The sequence below is a fragment of the Meles meles genome, chromosome 1 (genome assembly GCF_922984935.1).
Source record: "Meles meles chromosome 1, mMelMel3.1 paternal haplotype, whole genome shotgun sequence".
Taxonomy (NCBI): Eukaryota; Metazoa; Chordata; class Mammalia; order Carnivora; family Mustelidae; genus Meles; species Meles meles.
This window is the reverse complement of record NC_060066.1, coordinates 49,461,335-49,479,299: the sequence shown is the minus strand read 5'-3', so window position 1 is coordinate 49,479,299 and position 17,965 is coordinate 49,461,335. Positions and strand designations below refer to the sequence as shown.

General features: G+C 38.6%; 1 protein-coding gene across 1 annotated transcript in view; it reads right to left on the bottom strand.

Moving 5' to 3' along the window:
- Positions 1 to 6,387: 6,387 nt before the first annotated feature.
- CNGB3 (cyclic nucleotide gated channel subunit beta 3) overlaps positions 6,388 to 17,965 on the bottom strand; it is a 150,759-nt gene continuing 139,181 nt past the window's right edge. The window contains exons 17-19 of the mRNA XM_046001534.1: positions 9,370 to 9,516; positions 8,791 to 8,965; positions 6,388 to 6,645 (exon numbers count right to left, since the gene is read on the bottom strand). Coding sequence (XP_045857490.1) covers positions 6,388 to 6,645; positions 8,791 to 8,965; positions 9,370 to 9,516 — 580 coding nt within the window. The remainder of the gene's footprint in view (positions 6,646 to 8,790; positions 8,966 to 9,369; positions 9,517 to 17,965) is intronic.

Here is a 17,965-nt window from a genome sequence, read left to right as displayed (position 1 = left end):
AGTATCCCATTTTCCAATAACAACCCATTTTACAGCTCATTCCCTCTATACCACAACTTCAACAAATCATTCTCCATCACTACCTTCAAGTTACTAATCCTACCAACTTTTCAAAGGCTCCTTCTTTTCTAGACTTTATTTATTTTTGAGAGATAGAGAACCCGAGTAGGCAGAGTGGCAGGCAGAGCGAGAGGGAGAAGCAGGCTCCCTACTAAGCAGGGAGCCTGATGCGGGACTTGATACTAGGATCCTGGGATCATGACCTGAGATGAAGGCAGACACTTAATTGACCGAGCCACCCAGGTGCCCCTCTAGACTTCTTTTCTACTGATCTTTGCCTTGGCCACTCTGTTCCAAGCATTTGGGCTTTCTTGCTCTTATGTGAATGTGCTTGACATGTCCCTGGCTCAGGTCTTTTGCACCTGCTGATGCCCCTTCCTGAAGAACTCTCCCTAGTCACTTGTGAGCTTTGCTCCCTCACCTCCTTCAGGTCTTCATTCAATTACACCCGGTAAGGTATTTGCTGATCACTTCGTTTAAAATTATTCCTCTTTCTCCAGTTCCATCTATCCTCTTCCCTGCTTAAATTTGTTATTTTGTTTCTCGTCCTCTTCACCCACTATCATGTCAGTTCCAAGAATCAGGGTTTTTTGGTTTGTTATTTTGTTCATTGCTGCATTATGAGCCTGGAGGAGAACTTGGCATTTAGTAGACATGGGAAGAAAATGAATGAATAAGGTATGTGTTAGAGCATATGCAAGGATGGAAATTAGTTTATATGAGAAAATGTTGAAGTTTAGAGTGGGGAGATTTTCTTCTCATTGTGGGGAGCAGCTAGAACACTGGGGAGATCTTGGAGGGCTTCACAGGTGGCTCAGTATTTCATCTGATATTTGAAGGTTACTTGGGGTTTTCTAATGTAAAGAAAGCAAACGAACCTGCAGACAAAGAAATTGACATTGTCTGTGGCTTGAAGTCAGAAAAGTGTGGTTTGCAAACATTGTTGGTACAGGGAGAAGAATACGTGTTTGTCATAACTCTTCTATCTCATAACAGAATCTCTGTACCCACTTTTACAAATGGGATGTCAAATTCCGGTTCTGTTAATTTTTCATATTCCTGTTTTAGTGAAATCTGTGGTTGGTCCCTCTCTGAAGTGCAAGTTAAGTCTGAAACTTTCCTCTCAGATTTAGAATATAAATATGGTCCTTACATGGCAGACTTTACTATCATTTTTCCCCATGAAAATTAAAAAAAAAAAAAACTTCTTTATCTATTTGACACAGAGAGAGACAGCGAGAGAGGGAACACAAGCAGGGGGAGTGGGAGAGGGAGAAACAGGCTTTCCGCAGAACAAGGAGCCCGATGCTAGGCTCAATCGCAGTATTCTGGGATCATGACCTGAGCTGAAGTCAGACGCTCACACTGAGCCACCCAGGCACCCAATGACTGAGTCACCCAGGGGCCCCTTGCCTCATGAAATTTTGAGAAATATACTTGTGTATTTGAAAAACTCCTTCTTCAGGTGGATGCTACTTTTATCAAGTTAGGCCATGATCTTCGCATTTGAAAAACAATGTGGTATCTTTTTCCTTGTGTTCTGCCATACTGTGGTATGATCCTGGGCACAGAATTTTGTTTTGTGTTTTGTATAATAGGGCCTTGCTGTAGTAATCTCTAAATTCCCTTTAAGTCTAAGATTCTGGCGTAAACAACAGAGCTTGATTTATTTAAAGCTGGATGCAAGAAACTGCATCACAAGCCTGGTTAATAACCCTTAGCATGCACCGTGTGCTGAATTTCATATTACTTAAGAGTTTCCGGCAGATAGGGTCCTCGTACATTTGTATCAGAATCATTGTGTGCAGTAGGCAGAGACACCAGGGCTACACGGGGACAGTAAGAGGGGCTGTGACCTTTCAGGTAGGCCTCCCTTTCTTCATCTGAGGGAGTTATTGTCTAGAAATGTCAGGTTGTATTGCTTAACGATGCACATTTATTTGACCTTTGCACTGTCATTTCTAGTCACAAAAGTTATAGTAGGAAAAATACAACCAGTCGTAAAAACTCATGGAGGAAAACATCAAATTTTACTACAGTGTATGGGTAAGGTACTTAAAACGTGAATTTCAAGTACCTTTGCTTTGATTAGATATAATAAATTCCAGAATAGGATAATGATTAATATCTTCCAGAGATTTAAAAAATTCCTCATAGGAAGGTAAAAGAATTATTATAAGTACAGAATAGGTCCAAATTACAGAAAGTACAGATTCTTTCTTCTCTCGTTGCTGTTCCATGTAGCAATTTATCATCTAATGCATAATTGAAATGAAACAGTTTGTTATATATTATATCAGGGTTATTTATGAGCAGTTTTTCACCACAGATGGTTCCCAGAATATGAGTAGGGGTACAAATTATTTCTTTTCTGTGGGTGACTTAGAGTTTTGGGCTCATTCTAATACAACATTTGATATAGTTGTACACTTTAGCAGTAATTTCAAGTTCAAAGTTCTCTCTCTCTTTTTTAAGTAGGTTCCATGCCCAACATGGAGCTCAAATTTATAACCCTGGAATTAAAAGTCACATGTTCTACTGTCTGAGCCAGCCAAGCACCCCAAAGTTCTTTTAGATAAAGAAAGGTTTTTGACATGGTCTGTGTGTAGGATTACCAGATTTAGTGAATAAAAATACAGGCATCGAATTAAATTTGAATTTTAGATACATGATAAATAACTTTTTGGTATAAATAGGTCCTACATATGGCATGGGACATACCTATACTAAAACAATACTCACTGACTAGATCTCTTCTATTTTATCTGGTAATATCCTGTCTGGGTGATTTAAAAAAGGCCACAGTCTTTCCCCTTTCTGTACCCACTACTTTGGCAATGTGACTTTGCAGTCCTCCCATCAAGAGGTAGATTTTGTTTCTCTGGCCCTTGCATCTAGGCTGGTTTTGTGAGTTGGCTAATAGAATTCTAAGCCTAGACCTCAAGGACCATGCTCATTTCTACCTTCTCTCTCTTGGAACCCCGTGCAGCCTCCAAGCCCAGGATCGGAGGCTATATGGATGGACACAAGCCAATCACAAGCCAATCTGAGACTTCTAGACCAGCAGCCCCCAGCCAATTCAGTAGCTGACTATAGAGCATCTTAGCTCAGCTAAGACCAGAAGAATCACCTGCTGAACCAAGCCCAAATTGGCAACCTACAGAATCCCGATTATTATTTTAAGTCACTTAGTTTTAGTTAGCAAAAGCATGTTGATATAGGCTAACAATGTAAAGCAGAGCTGGGCATTTGTTTGAGACTACCGGACAGCTTATAGGTTGTGCAGGATTTGGAGGGCTACAGATGAAAGTAATATAAGATATAATTTTTGTAATCACTTTTGAGCAAATAATACTTGAAGATGTCTTCAGGGAGTCAGAGGAAATTGCTTGTTGAATAAACACTCTGACTCACAGAAAAAAAAAACTTACTTGTATAAAGAGATGTTGCTTTACTTCTTTAACAGTGCAATGTTTATGAAGTGTAGAACTTCTATTGAGTGACTTCTTCCTTTCTTCTTCCTTTTCTGGGATCTTTTCAAGATACACCCCTTGTAACCAGCCCATTCTGCACTATACCTTTGGCAATTGATTACTGGGATCAGATCCAGCTGGGGGTTGAGGAAGAATTTTCATATATCTCTGCACCATCAATTAGCCAGTTAGTCACCAGACTACTTGTTGGCTTCTCAAAGGACTAATGAACATGGCTCTATCAGGGATCCAGAGAAGGGATATGTGGGTTAGCAGGTGTAGGGGAAAAAAGAAAAAGTGGTAGGGAAAATCTCAGTCTTTATCTCTGGGGATCCCTGGATGTCTGGGTTTTGACTTTGGGTTAAGATAAGGGTGATGGGATTTATGATGTGGTATTTCAAGGCTCAACGCCTTTGGTGACCCCCAGAGTTGCTCTTTGCTTAAGCTTTTCTACTGTTCTAACTGATTAGTCAGCCTGCCTTCATTGTGTGGCTAGAGGGGTTTATGACCTCCACTGGGAAATAAAGTTTTGAGCTCTCTTGCAACCTGGGTGACTTGCCTAGATTTTGATGGTTCAGTCCTTAAACAGAGTATGATCAGATCCTTGTGTGACTAAGAAGACTGGAAGCTTGTTCATGGGATGCCAATCAGACCCCTCAGTGCTTACCTGTGGTCTTTCTCTTCCTGCGTTATGTCCATTACCTTTAAATAAAAATAGCGAGGATGAGTGTGAGTATGAATATGAGTGTGTGGGTATGAATAGGCTCTGTGGAACGTGGTGAGTCCTTTCTAGCAGCCTAACTTAGGAAATCTTTGCACTCTTGGTGACCTAGGGCAAGTTAATGATTATTACTATGTCTCATTTTCCTAGTCTGGAAAATGGTGAAAATGATAAAAATAACGACTTTGTAGGATGGTTAAGAAGATTAAATGATTTAGTAGTGGTACCACATTTAGAACAAGAGCTGGACACAGTCAATGCTATATATTAGTTATTATTCTTTTGAGCCTATTTGAAACTTAGCACCGGGGAACCTTAGCATTTTTATTGGGGTACATTCAAATGCCTTAGTGTGTGTTCAGAAAATTGTAGTAGGGCAACCATTTCACATTCTTAATGATGTTTGGTTTAAGCTAATGCTAGGTTTAGTTTGCATTTGCTGGAGATCACACTGTTTAGACAAGGAGATAAGTGGGGGAGAGAGGTCCTGGAAGAAAGCATGTCAATGACAAGTAGAAACTAGTCTGTTTCACAAATACAGATAGTGCACAAGAGACAGCATGCCCTTGGGAAGATCAGGGATGAGGCTGATCTGCCTTTGGCTCAGGTCATGATCTCAGGGTCCTGGGATTGATCACCGCATCTGGTTCCTTGCTCAGCGGGAAGCCTGCTTCTCCCTCTCCCATTATCTCTGCTTGTGTTTCCTCTCTCATTGTCTCTCTCTCTCTCTCCTGGTCAAATAAATAAATAAAATCTTAAAAAAAAAAAAAAAACAAAACCCAAAAACAAAAACAAAAAAATGGTGACTCACCCAAATGATACATTTATTATAGTGATCGATGTATACATGGTTTGCGGAATGCATCTGTGTTGTAGGCTTTTTGGCTAATATGATTTGTTAAAACCCTCTCAGCCAAGTGCTGTTTTAATGACCATCTTCTGGGACTTGGGAATAGCCTTATTATACAGAACTTAATGTTATACACTAATGGCATTTATTAGAATGGAATTCTATATGTATTATTACTTCCGACATCAGCCTGGCTTTTTTAGTCTCCTCACAGCAGGAGACTTTAGTAATTATGCTAATGTTAGCTGATTCACGAGGACAACTTCCTAAAGTGCACTTAATTAACTTGGAGATTTTGTAAACAGCTGTACATGTAGGTTCTGCAAATTGTAGGGATATGTCAGTCTGAAGTGTGTACAGTCTGCCTTCCTAACCTCATCACTTTTTACGAAAGCTGAAAAAGAAGCTCAGGTCTGGCACCGTTTGAAGCAAATGCTTGAGGAAGACTCTGAGAAATGTCACTTTAGCCTATCTGAAGATGGGGACCGTGGGATTCCTCCAGTCTGAGTCTGTGGAGCAGGATGGGTTAGGTAGATTGTTGCTTTTCAAGTTGGTATGCAGGAAAATGTTAGTTTCTTTAGCAAAGGGAATGATTTTTCCAACATGTGGCTACAATATGTCACCATATCCCCCCCCCCCCCCCCGTGGGTTTGTTGGTATCACTGAACAATATTGCTATTTAGGGGACTTTGGCAAGTCAGATTTCACATCCATAAACTCCATTATCTCTGTTTCTCTCAGTCCCTGCTGCTGGGTTGATTTGGTATTTGAGTAACTCATCACCCTTGTCTGCATGGAAATTACCTGGTATTTTACTTTCAACATTTTACTAAAATCTCATAATCCCCTACAAGTGAGAAGTAATATTGATATACATAGGACATTTAGTCAAGACTAACAGTGCCATGCAAGACTTTAACACACACACACACACACACACACTGAAAGGTAAGCGAATCACTTCAGGGCCAAGACCAAAATAATAAAAATGGAAGGAAGAAACATCAAGAGAGAATGGAAGAAAAAAACTTACTACATAAAATTAGGAGAAATACCAATTGCACAAGGCTAATGACAACAGAGAATAGGGATGGTTTTGAAATAATCTTCTTACTACTGTATAAAATCACACTCTCAGATAAGTCCTAGAAACTAAGCTAGGGATTTGTCTATGGTTTCTCAAGGGTCCTGGCAAGGTCTTTTTCCTTCATTAATTTAAGCTACAATCCTGGGTACAATCTCTTTGGGAATTAGCTAGATTATATCTAAAGATAATCAAACATTTATTGCTTAGCCTTTTCTTTGACTTCAATCGTCAGAACCTCTTCCCCAGCCTCTGCAGAAGGAGCCATGCTGATGATGAGGGATTGATGAGTAGTTCCTCCGGGTAAAGCTCCACTTGTAATCGGCTGGGGTTCTTCTGCTGTAATAGGATTTGCTCTACATTCGGAGCTGTCCTGTGTTTTCTCTGATGGTTCTCTTCCTTTATTTTCATATTCTGCTCCTTTACCCTCTCCTTCTTCAGAATTTTCACTTGTTTTCTGGAAGAAGCAGTTACAAGAATTGGTTTTGAGATCATGATAAAGGACACTGGACTCTTTTGATTAATATACAATGGCTAAGGATCACTACCAAGACAGATTCTCTGAATTAATGTGGGAATCATGTCTGCCTTGCATTTGACTATTATTTGATAACTTTCTGATGTGCTGCAAGAATGAGGTTGAGCTGTCACATTTGACTTAACAGAGTAATTCTGGATTACATTTTTGTCCCTGACAAGAAATTCTCTTCCCATTGGTCCTTATGCTCTCGGAATTATTGGACTTAGTGCCCAGGATTCTTTGCTTTTGCCTTAAAAGTATGTACTTATTTATTTTATGAAGATGAAATTTTAAATATTAATTTTCTAATAAAAAAGTGTGAACCAAATGCCATAAAAATACTACAGAAAGTATGGGTGCCTGCTGCATAAGCTCATGGGAGAACCTCAGGGAGAAACTTATCTCTCTTTCTTCATACAGTCTTTTCCATTTGTCCCATGGGTGCTTGAGCTCTATGATATAGGAACTCTTCTGCTTAGTATCATCTGTAGAAATTTCATAGCAAAATATATACTATGCTCTTTGCTGATGATGCTTCAGGTCAGTTTAAGAAAGGTTTGTACAAGGTATGAATGCACACATGTAAAGCTGGGAAACTCATTTAGCACAATGACCTATATTTCAGTACCCCATAAGTCTTTTACATAACTTATTACTTCCATGCTGATTAAATGAGGCATTTGGTTTATACTTTATTCCTAATTTTTACCACAGCCTTTGTGTGTGAAAAAGGAGAGGCAAGGTTTAGTCTCCTGAGTGTGACTGATCTATAATATTTGCTTAATGATCTTCTGAAAGATCCACAGCCACCCATTTCTTACAGTTTTTATAGATAACATGACTAGATTCAGAAAACCTGAATCCCTGCTCCATCTTCCATATCTGCCCTCATAGGCTTATTATAGGAATCAAAGAAATATGAAAATCAAGAGAGAAAAAGAATAACATTTGAGTATCTTGAAGTTTCTAAGAATTGAGAGGCAGCTCAGTGTAGGCCTAGAAGTCTGAGTACCTGAGTAATAGTTTTTGCTCTGTCACTTTTTGTGATCTTATCCAAATAAGTTGATCTGGAGTTCAGTTTCTTCATCTATAACAAGAAGGGCTTGGATGAAATCTATGAAGTTATTTTTGGCTATTAACATTTGTGATACATAAGTGATTGAATATTTGTGAAAATATTTATTGGCTCACTGGTAAAATATGTTATATATTTATAGGTTTATATGTGTGCTTATACACATGCAATTGATTGTAATTATTCTTGGTAGCTTTGTTCTATAAAGCTGCCACAAAGAGAGAATTAACAAATACTGAACCATTGCTCCTAGAGATAATGCAAGATTTTGTCCCTGTGAGCCTCTGGCCAAATTTTTGTCAACAAGTCTATACATAACCTTGTTTTATGTGTATTTCTGTTTAGAGACATTTATTCAACATATATTGTTTCATTATATTGAACTCAAGGCCAATAACACTATAACTCATGCTTGAATGACGCTTACCTAACATGTGTCTTTTCTCTATAAGGCACATCAGAGCATTTTTGTGCTTATGAACACAGGATAGTACTTCAGCTCTACGCAGTACAAAAATGAGAAAAACAAAGCACTTAAATAGACCATGAAAAGGTCACTTGTTTACAGCGTGAGAACTAAAACAAGAAAGTAGAGTGTCTTCCTGCTCAACCTCAGCTGAGAACATGTGCATTGGGCAACTTAAATTTTTCACTGCTCTGCATATACATATGTTTGCAAATGACCATGCTGAACACAAATTTTGGGTTTATAAAGAAATTTCTGTGAGTAGGTAGATATGCAAATATACAGAATATACAAATAATGAGAGCTGAATGTATTTATATATACATATGTATTAAAAGTATAATAAAACATGAGTATTAAATGTAATGATACATGAGGATATAGTTTAGAGAATAATAAATGCTATAAATAATGTAGTAATTATTCACATTAGATGCATCCAAACTATCCCAGTGTCTGAAATTGAATTAAAGCAGGAGTTTGTCTGGGTATACTTAGTCCAATGGTCTGTTACAGCCTTCCATCCACTCTGTCTTATCACCTGAATGGTTTGTTCTCTCTTCAATTTGAGTAGTCTTGCAAGTCCTGCTTTTCCTGTACCTCCCAGGAGAGCTTTAAACATTTTAGGTGTCTCTTGTTTTGGTGGGAAGAGAAAGGCAAGTCCTTTTCTTGGAGGAGTTGCCTCTGTGCCTGGAGCCTTCTTCTTTAGAAGCACACTGTGAATAGAAGAGGAAGGCTACTTTATTTTATTTTATTTATTAGATTTTATTTATGTATTTGACAAAGATAGATCACAAGTAAGCAGGGAGGCAGGCAGGGAGGGGGGGAAGCAAGCTCCCTGCTGAGCAGAGAGTCCAATATGGGGCTCGATCCCAGGACCCTGGGATCATGACCTGAGCCAAAGGCAGAGGCCTTAACCCACTGAGCCACCCGGGCGCCCCGAGAAAGGCTACTTTAGATAGTACTGTAAGAATTCTGGAAAAACCTACCAGAAACACTAACATTTCCCCTAATCGGAGAAGTTTTCAATAGATAGTTGCGTATATAGTTGTTTGTTAAATGCATCTCATGGAGAAAGTTGATCACTGCCCAAACTCTAATGGGGTTTTAAAGGTCATACCTGGCTTTCTTCATGAGGAGCTTTTCAGAATCTGGATAATGCACTAGAATTTGTTGGAGGGTCTTTTTGTCTAGAGTTAAAAGATTGGCGAACCCATGGGCTATCACATTGGCAGTTCGACGATTTCCTCCCCTTGCCGCTAGGAGGCTAAAAGAGGAGAAAAGTGAATCTTTACCACCAGTTTCAGTCTTCTTCTACCAAAATTAAAAAAAAAAAAAATAGGTATCAAATATTTTAGCTGTTTACACTGCTTTGGAAAGATGAAGATGAGAGTTCAGGTGATTGTGTGGAGGAAGTTAGATGTGGTGGTGATGGAAGTGGCAACAGTTTTCAAATGTTTTGTTTTGAAATCCCATCTCAAATGAAGGACTTGTAGCCATCAGTGCCCCGTGAGATTCCACCCCAGATTCCAGAAGCTCACAGTCTTTTTAGATTGAATATTCTCTATTTGCTTTTCTAGCTTCACTTTTCATCTTCCCCGCCCTCTTTGTTCCCATAAAACTGACTAATGGGGCTCTTGATAATAATAGTGGATTGTAGCTGCAAGATGCAGACTTTCTCTGAGGAAGTGTTCTTAGGGAGGCCAAAGTCAAAAGGGGAGATAGAAACAGGGCATTTCAAAGAGATTTGGAAGTTCTAACACCTAGAGCTTCAGCAAATATTAAATACAATCTAACTCCTAGCCAGATTAACATAATACCTCATGCTAAAGACCTATCTACCTCAGTTCCTATTACCAATTACATCATGTACAGCTTCCAACAAAAAATTATAAAGCAGACTAAAAAAAACAAGAAAAACACAGCATAACAAGACAAAGAAAACATTAGAACCAGACTGAGATATGACACAGATATAGGAATTCTCAGAGAATTTAAAATATCTCTGATTAATATGTTAAGGGATCTAATGGAAAAAGTAGACATCATATAAGAATGAATGGGAAATGTAAGGAGAGAGAGAGAAATTCTAAGGCAATTCAAAAGGAAAGATTAGAAATAAAACACATTGTAACAGAAATGTAGAGGGACAATGCTCATCAGTGCATTGCACATGGTCAAGAAAACAGATGAGCTTGAAGACAGGTCAGTAGAAATTTCCCAAACTAAAATGTAAAGAGAAAAGAAGAATGAAAAAAAAAAACCCCAACAACCTGCTCCCAAACTTCAAAAACTACAGGACAATTTCAAAAAGTGTAAGTAAATATGTAACTTTTGTGTGTACATATACATAAAATAAATGCATAGCATACATCATTCTTTAATACCAGAAAAAATACTTGAAGTAATCATGGCCAAGGAGTTTCCAAAATTAATGACAGACATTAAACCACAGATCCAGGAGGCTTGAAGACTATCACAACAATAAATACCTACCCTTGACAGTTGTGTTTTATTCCTTTTTTTGAAATCCAAGTGCTTGACCTAAGCTTGATTGCCATTTCAAAGAGGCATTCACTTCAAAGATGCTGATCTTCACTAAATACATTGTCAGCCACCCAATTATATAAAAAGCCAGCCTTCCCCCACTGAAGCTTTGTTTTAGAGATCTAGTTAATAACTAACCATTGGGCTAGCTTGTTGTTTTGTTTTTTTTTTTCACTTCCCATACTTTAAATTTCTGCTCTTATATTTTAAGTTCACTAATAAAAAGTGAGCCCACAAAATCCTAGACCCCCATTCTCAACCCCAACAGAAGCAGAACCCCAGGCCTGTGAATTCTTTCCCTCTCTGTGACCTTGGTGTGTGGTATCAGGTGGGCTGTGTAATTTTTGAAGTCTTGTAAGTAATAAATTTGTATTTTTTCAAGGTTTCCTAATGGTTGTTGCTGGAAGGCATCTTACAATCTTTTTTTTTTTTTTTTGAAGATTTTATTTATTTGACAGAGATTGGGAGTGAGAGAGTAAGCAGGGGGAGTGGCAGAGAGGGAGAAGCAGGCTCCCTGTTCGGGAATGTGGTGGGGCTTGATCCCAGGACCCTGAGATCGTGACCTCAGTTGAAGGCAGAAACTTAACCAACTGAACCATCCAGGTGCCCCTGTGTCTTAAAATCTTAATAAAAACCAGAAAGGCCAGTCCAACCACAACATTGGGTTATTGATAAGTTTAGATTGGCACAAAACACCTATAAGAGGAACAGGATAATAATCAACAGACTTTTCATGAGAAGCCATGCAATTAAGAAGGGAGGGGAGAGAAATATAGTGTTGAAGGTCCTAACAGATTAGATCATAATTGTCCTCACCACAAAGAAGAAATTATAACTAGACATGATAGAAGTTAGCTAATGCAGTGGTGGCAATTATATTGCAATATATATGAATTTCTAAATCCAATATGTTGTACACCTTAAAACTTACACTATATTATATGCCAATTATGTATTTCAGTAAAAATAAAAATAGTAAAAAAAACAAGAAAGAAACAAAATCAGCAACGTAGAATTCTATGTACAGTGAAATTACCTTTTCAGGGTGAAAAAGAACAAAGATTTTCTTAGAAAAATAAAAGCAGAGGGAATTCAACATTAGTTCACCTACTCTGCAAAAATGTTGAAAGAAGTTCTGCAGGAAGAAAGAAAATAATGTAGGTTAGAAATTCAGGTCTACATAAAAGGGGGAAGGACATTGGAGAAGGAATAGAGGTAAAATAAAACAAAAATCTTTGTTTTTCTTATTCTTAATTGATCTAAAAATAATTTTAAATAATAAAATAGCAATGCTTTGGGTGATTTATAGAAAATGGATAAATGAAATGAATGACTTAAGGGCTGCTAGGGAAGAACTGGGAATACTGTGTAAGGCTCTTGCTCCATAGGTTGTGTTCTGTGAAGGTAGACTTAAATTAGTTTAAAATGTGTATCACAGGATGGCTGCACCAGCTTGCATTCAAGAGGAATTTGAGAGGCAGGTTGGGGAGTCCTGGGGGACAGGGAGGGAAAAAAATGAAACAAGATGGGATCGGGAGGGAGACAAACCATTAGAGACTCTTAATCTCAGGAAACAAACTGAGGGTTGCTGGGAGGTTGGCGGGGATGGGATAGGGTGGCTGGATTACGGACATTGGAGAGGGTATGTGCTATGGTGAATGCTGTGAACTGTGTAAGACTGAGGATTTGCAGACCTGTACCTCTGAAGCAAATAATACATTACATGTTAATAAAGAAAGTGAAAAAATGTATATCGCAAACTCTAGGGCTACCACTGAAATGTCTTTAAAAGAAGTATAACTGACATGCTAAAAGAGGAGAGTTGAATGCTCAGTTGAAAACAGAGAAGACAGAAAAAAGGAGGAAAAAATCCTAATGTTAGGCCACCTTAAGGAATCAAATAGAACCTCTTTCCAGCAGTTCTCATTGAACTTAGGTCCAGGTCTATTCAGGATTTTTAGAAATGTAAATACTCCCTCAATACATAAAGTAGATATTTGGAATCCATAAATGTTGACCATGTTAAATGACTACTTATTTTGTTTGGTGAATTCACATTTTAAATTTCTTGTTCCATGGCAAAACAGCCTTTCTTTCCTCCTTCTTTCCCTCCCTCCCTTCCTCCCTCCCTCCCTCCCTCCCTTCCTTTCCTTCCTCCCCTTCTCCTTCCTTCTTTCCAAGAGAAAGGGGCAGAGAGAAAGAAGGAGAGGGAGAATCTCAAGCAGGCTTCACACTCAGCTCAGAGCACAACAGGGGGCTTAATCTCACAACCCTGAGATCATGACCTGAGCCAAAATCAAGAGTTGGAGGCTTAACTGTTAAGCAACCCAAGCACCCCCCCAAAACTTATTCTTTACTCCTTTCCTGAGGTTCTTCCCAAGACAAGTTTGCTTTCACTTTTTTCTTTTTAATGAAGAGGAATGAATTTTACCTTATCTGCCTGCCTATCTATTTCCATCCATCCAACTCCTATCTATCTTCTTACTTGTCTTTCTGTGAAATGGATGTTGGTATTCAAAGGCCAATGACAGAATGAGATTATTTCATTTACATTCCTATTGCCTTGTGCACAGGGTAATCCAGTAGTTAAGCAGGGCTAGATGGCACTTGGGAGCTTAATTTGGGCCTAAGAATGTCTCTGTGTGTGTCAGACAATGAGAACAGAACGGAAATAACATATTTAAATGTCAGGTTATTTTGAGATTTCTCAAGCTTTAATTAAACTTGCCTACAGGTTACACGTTTAGAGTGCTTGATGAGTTTTTGAACAGAAGAAATAGTCTGTTTGCCAGATGGATTTTGCCCAAACTCTCTCAGCAATGTTTAAAATAGCCTCCTTTTTTTTCTTCTGTCCACAAAATGCTTTTCCAGCATTCCACCAATGGAAAGTTTCATGCATTAAATAGCTTAGTAAGAAGATCCTTAAATATGCCCGACCCCATATAGTTTCTGAAAGCACGTACTAGAGGATAAATAGTGGAGGTTAATGGTAAGTGTCTGCAGGTCAAAAAATAGCGAAGAGAGTAATGGCCCAGGAAAGAAGGAGTGGATTCTATCTAATTCTAGATCCACCTCTGTGTGCTGTGACTTTAGACAATAACTTAATAACTAAATTTTTTGATTTTATTCCAACCATGTAAGTATTCATTGAGCACCTACCATGTATTCAATAGCGTGAGTTAGAGGGCAAAGGAAGAATTATTCAAGCCTAGTATGATTTTGTGTAAAGAATACAGACTTTGCAACCAGCTAACTCTACCATTTATTATGCACCTTTCTTTCTTTTTTCTTTTTTAAGATTTTATTTATTTATTTGACAGACAGAGATCACAAGTAGGCAGAGAGGCAGGCAGAGAGAGAGGAGGAAGCAGGCTCCCTGCTGAGCAGAGAGCCCAGTGCGGGGCTTGATCCCAAGACCCTAAGATCATGACCTGAGGCAAAGGCAGAGGCTTAACCCACTGAACCACCCAGATGTCCCTATTACACACATTTCTAAGCTGGTTACTTAATCACTCTTGTAGGACACAAGGCCATCTTTTATTACCTACTATAAGTATCTGATTATCTTTAGGGAGAAATAGGTGTTTATAGACTCCTGGTGTTTAATTATGAAGAAGGTGTTATTAGGTAAAATTCCCGGCTGAGAAATTTTAATTCCTAATTTGCGGCATGTAACTGTAGTAAGTAATAATAAATATAACTTTGTATTACTTGGAGCTCTCCAGAAAAATAGAACAAATAGGATATACACAAATATATGTACATATATGTATGTGTATATGTATTTATATGTGTTTAATATATATATTAAGTATATATATTTATATATGTGTGTGTATATATATATGTATGTATGTGTGTGTGTGTGTGTGTGTATGGAGATTTATTATGGTAATTGTTATGGAGACTGAGAAGACCGACAATCTGCCATCTGCAAGCTGGAGGCCAGGAAAGCTGGTGGTGTCATTGGACCGAGGGGAGATTGGAGGAAGCCTATAGTGTAAATCCAGGTTTGGGTCTGAAACCCCAAGAACCAAGAGTGTTGATGTCTGATGGCCAAAGGCAGGGGAAGAAGGATGGGTCAGCTCAAGCAGAGAGAGCCAGTTATCCTTTCCTTTACCTTTTCAGTACTTCAAAGGATTGGATGATCCCACCTGCCCTGGTGAGGGTGATTTTCTTCACTCTATTCAAATGCTAATCTCTTCCCTAAACATCCTCACAGACACACCCAGAAATAATGTTTTATCAGCTATCTGGGCATCTCTTAGCCCTGGCAAGTTGACACATAAAATTAACCATCATAGTACTATGGTACTAGTGGTACTATACATAGCACTAATGTGTAGATAAGTGAGTGAAATCAGATGTGTTCATGTCAGAGAGAAGGTATATTCAGTATGAGAGGACTCATATGTGCAAAACTCTGTAAATGTCAGGAATAAATAGTGACATGGAGATCATATATGTGTGTACATACATATATACATATATATACACATTATGCATATATGATATACATATATTTAATACAGATGTATGTGATATATATAAATCACAGAGAGCTAAAAGAGTCGCCACATATGGCATCATAAATTGTGCACTGCATACATAAACTATGTGATCGGAGCTCCCTGGACTTGTGCAGCGCACAGCCTGCACAGCCTGCACAGCCCTTTTAAGCAGAGCTAGCTTATCCAGAAAGCATTCACACAGATAAGTAGAATGCAGAGGGGTATAAATCGGGCATAAATTGAATGGAAGAGCAAAATAAAAACTAGAATGGAGACATAAATGGGATTCATAAAAAAGTGCAAACTTTGCTATAAGAGGGCTTCAACTTTGACTCTTAGTCTTTTATACTTCAAAAAAGATGAATTCTTAGCTTAAAGAAAGATAAGAATACCTCTTGAAGGGTTTAGTAGAGAGACTGCATGTAAATGGTGAATACCATCCTCATATTTTTTTTTTTAATTTTATTTATTTATTTGACAGAGAGAGAGATCACAAGCAGGCAGAGAGAGAGGAGGAAACAGGCTCCCTGCTGAGCCGAGAGCCCGACATGGGGCTCAATCCCAGGACCCTGAGATCATGACCTGAGCTGAAGGCAGAGGCTTTAACCCACTGAGCCACCCAGGTAGCCCCATCCTCATATTTTTATGATAGATGCAAAAATAAGTTTGCTAAACTGTGCTATTTTCCTCATTAAAGGCTGTGTGTCACTCCAAGGTCCAGTTCCGTAAGAATAATTCTGGAGGTGAGGAAGGGCATAGGTATGATGCGTTCCAGGTAACTCGCACTCTTTTTGTTGTACCTAGAATATACAGAGAACAAATAATCCCTCTTAAACACTGACTTTCTCAGCTGGACTTTCTTTCTTTCTTTCTTTCTTTTTTTTTTTTAAAGATTTTATTTATTTATTTGACAGGCAGATCACAAGCAGGCAGAGAGGCAGGCAGAGAGAGAGAGAGGAGGAAGCAGACTCCCTGCTGAGCGGAGAGCCTGATGTGGGCAGGGCTGGATCCCAGGACCCCGGGGATCATGACCTGAGCGGAAGGCAGAGGCTTTAACCCACTGAGCCACCCAGGCGCTCCTCAGCTGAACTTTCAATAAATACTGTTTCTATATGAGTTTGACATTGTACAGAACATTATGCCTTAGATGTCTATCACATGGGAGAATGTGAGGAGTTCACTGTATAAAATGAAAAGAAAAAAAAGAAATTAGAGATAAATTAGGAGTGTGTAGAAATATCATACTCCATATGAGCTAGATATGATGCTAAGTTCTGGGGCTATAAAGATGATTAACATCTGTCCATAAACTGCTTATAATCTAGGAGTGGGATAAGTGTGGGTGAGGATTGTCAGACTAGAAAATATAGTATTATTACTAACTAATATTTTTGAGTGCTTGCTATGAGTTAGACACTTTTCTAAGGTTTTTTTTTTTGAGATTATATTTATTCATTTATTTTGGAGAAAAAGAGAGTGAGAGTGAGAGAGAGTGTAAGTGGGGGAGGAGCAGAGGAAAAGGGAGAGAGAATCTCAAGCAGACTCCATGCTGAGTGCAGAGCCTGAGGTGGGGCTCAAAGGCACAACACTGAGATCATGACCTGAGCTGAACCCAAGGTCCGACACTTAACCGACTGAGCCACCCAAGCACCCCCTAAGTTCTTTTTTCTGTATTAATACACATAATGCTTTCCAATTCTATAGGATAGCTACATATTATTAATCCATTTTAACTGATGAAGAAATGAAGTCTCAGCTGAGTAACTTCCTCAGAGTCACACATCTCCTAGGTTGTGGAATTGGGATGCAAACCCATACAGATTTCTCAAGCAGGTAAATGAAGTTTCAAAATGGCAGATGCAGGTCACCTGGGTGGCTCAGTGGGTTAAGCATCTGACTCTTGATTTTGGCTGAGGTCATGATCTCAGAGTCATGAGACTGAGCCCTGCATCAGGCTCTGTGCTAGTGGAGAGTCTGCTTGGGATTCTCTCTCTGCCTCTCCCCCAACTCGCACTCTTTCTTTCTAAAATAAATTAATAACTCTTTTAAAAAAAAAAGACAAATGCTTTAAATGTAAAAAATGAGAATGTTTCCTAAAATAAAGATATTTCTAGTTTAAAAGCATTTTTTTTCCATGTAGAAGAATCATTTCCTAGAATAGAAATAAAACTGTCTCTGAATACTGGAGATGGAAAGAGTATCACATCCAATGCTGAGTGAGAGATGAAAACTTCAAATAACTGTTCTCATTAAGCAAATTTCCAAGTGGATGATATTTAGAGGGCAGGAGGTTAGATCACCTGTGTAGCTTTTTCTGAGAAACTCTTTTATCCTTTTCAGTGTTACTGGAAAACACTTCGTTGCTTGAAAATTTTTACCACTTCACTAAAAATAATTCTAGCAAAACTTTTGTCCGTGAGCAAATGTCAGAGGATGTTCTGGTGTCACCTCTGCCCAAGCTGCTTGCTCTTTGCAGATCCTTTGATATTCATAAAACTACTGCAAGGCAAACACACGTTGACCTAGAATTTGGTGTGTGTGTGTTTTTTTTTTTTTTTTGAATAGTTTGAGAAAAAAATCTGTGTATGTGGACTTTCATCAGAGTTAGAGAGTTTCGATTTCACAGATACAAAACACAAAGCCCTTTTCCCCCTGGCA